Genomic DNA, 2,214 nt, shown 5'->3' with positions numbered 1-2,214 from the left:
CAAGCGCGTGTGTCCCGCCCGTCCGTGAGCTGTCCATTTCACCTCAAAATCGGCACAAATTTGGGCCTGGGATCAGTCAAAAGTGGACACAAAACAGACAAAAGTCCGTTTGCTCCCGCACGTTGGGCCGGCCGGTTCGTCCGTTTTAGCCCCAACCTAACGCGCGCGGACAGGATGAGTTGGCGCGCGGGAGTTGGCCTAAGCAAAGACAGCGGTCAACAAAAGTCTCCGCCGTGCAGTCCACATCCGACAGCACAGCACCGACACAAATCTCCTCTCACGCACTCACACACACCGGCACCACTCTGCCGCTCGCTCTCGCGGAGTGAAGGCACGGGAAAGAGGGGAAAGGGGATCGGATCGGCCGGCGATGAGGAAGACGGTGGTGGGCTCCGCCTCCACGGGTGCAGGCTGGCCGTGCAGTCTGAACCTCAACGTGGTGTTCCTGCTCTCCATGCTGGCCACCAACCTGCTCTCCCTCTACCACCTCTCCATCCGCGCCTCCCCCACCACGCCGGCGCTCCAATCCGGCTCCGACTTCGACCAGCAGCAGGTCCTCCAGCAGCTCAGCGCCATCCGCGCCACCGTCTCCCACCTCCGGTCCGCCAGCCCTCCCCCGCCCCCCGAGCTCGTCCTCTACTCGCGCCTCGCCCCCGTCGCCTCCGCCTGCTCCGCGCACCCCGACCTCCTCCACCGCTTCATGTCGTACGTCCCCTTCGCCGCCTGCCCCGACGACGTCCACACCCTCGCCGAGCCTCTCATCCTCCGCGGCTGCCACCCGCTTCCCAGGCGCCGCTGCTTCTCCCCAACACCTGACGCCGGATCCATCCAGCTCCCCACCGACCCCTTCGCGCCGCTTCCCGACTCCGCCGTGCGCTGGCCGACGGACGCGAAGAAATGCAGGTCCTTCTCTTGCCTGCCGGCGTCGCTCGGGTTCGACGTGGCGCGGACGGAGGCCGGCAAGTTCCTCCGGTCGCTGGGGCCTCTGGACCTGACGGTGCCGCAGCTGCTGCGTCTGGCGTCGATGAGCCGCGCGGGGCCCATCCGGCTGGGGCTGGACGTGGGCGGCGGCACTGGGACGCTGGCGGCGCGGCTGAAGCGGGCGGCGAACGCGACGGTGCTGACGACGACCATGGACCTGGGCGCGCCCTACTCGGAGGCCGCGGCGGCGCGCGGGGTGGTGCCGCTGCACGCGCCGCTGCAGCAGCGGTTCCCCGTGGGGGACGGGACGATGGACCTGGTGCGGGCGGGGCACGCGGTGAACCGGTGGATCCCGGAGCCGGCGCTGGAGTTCCTGTGGTACGACGCGGACCGGGTGCTGCGCCCGGGCGGGCTGCTCTGGGTGGATCACCTCTGGTGCCGGAAGGGCGACCTCGACGGCGTGTACGCGGCCATGCTGCGGAGGCTGGGCTACAAGACCATCAAGTGGGCCGTCGCCGACAAGACCGGCAATGGCGCCAAGGATGAGCTCGTCTACCTCACCGCGCTGCTGCAGAAGCCATTCTAGCCAGGCTGCAGATGCGGACACATGCTTATCTGATCTCTGCAAGTGTTGGGAGCTTTTGTGATTCATCCATGGTCGCACGTTCACGTTCTTTCCCACTCAAGTGCCATATGCTTGCACATCGTCTCCTGCAGGATTCCCACTCAAGTTACCACATTCATTTTTAAGAGATCTTTCAACGAGCCGACGATTTCCGATCTTTCAGTGGTCACCGCAGGAGACGATGAAGGCGGCTAGAAACTCCTTTCTTTCTCAGGTAGAAAGCTAGTAAATCGATCACCGGCCATACTTTCGAAGTGATCAGATTTGGATATGAACTCGTTTATTTAATCAAATAAGATCAAAATGGATCACCGGTCACGTAACTTTTTTTTTAGGGCACGTAACTGCCATGTCAGCATACCTTGGACCCCTCGTGTTTGAGTTTTTTTGCCATGTCAGCATACCTTGGACCCCTCGTGTTTGAGTTTTTTTTGCCATGTCAGCATACCTTGGACCCCTCGTGTTTGAGTTTTTTTTAACATAGTACAATCGAAGTCACTCACACCCACGAGTATACACTCACCTTATGAAACTCACACGCACATTCATATCCTATCCTTATAAGCACTTTTGAAAGACTGAGTGGGCATAACATCTTGAATTGGCGAACTGCTCACGCTTGAGTTAATAATGTGTGGAGGGTGTTTTTTGCAAAATGACTGTCACAA

At 60.7% G+C, this 2,214-nt stretch overlaps 1 protein-coding gene across 1 annotated transcript; it reads left to right on the top strand.

Moving 5' to 3' along the window:
- Positions 1-252: 252 nt before the first annotated feature.
- LOC119337797 lies at positions 253-1,898 on the top strand. The gene has a single exon (XM_037609995.1). The coding sequence runs from the start codon at positions 371-373 to the stop codon at positions 1,505-1,507; it is 1,137 nt and encodes a 378-aa protein (XP_037465892.1). The 5' UTR covers positions 253-370; the 3' UTR covers positions 1,508-1,898.
- The last annotated feature ends 316 nt before the right edge of the window (positions 1,899-2,214 follow it).

Source organism: Triticum dicoccoides, chromosome 1B (assembly GCF_002162155.2).
Source record: "Triticum dicoccoides isolate Atlit2015 ecotype Zavitan chromosome 1B, WEW_v2.0, whole genome shotgun sequence".
NCBI lineage: Eukaryota > Viridiplantae > Streptophyta > Magnoliopsida > Poales > Poaceae > Triticum > Triticum dicoccoides.
The sequence above is the reverse complement of the archived record's forward strand: the minus strand, read 5'-3'. Positions and strand labels throughout refer to the sequence as shown.

Bases quoted from the DNA above. Each gene is read 5' to 3' on its own strand.
- LOC119337797 (XM_037609995.1), top strand. From the start codon at position 371: ATGAGGAAGACGGTGGTGGGCTCCGCCTCCACGGGTGCAGGCTGGCCG.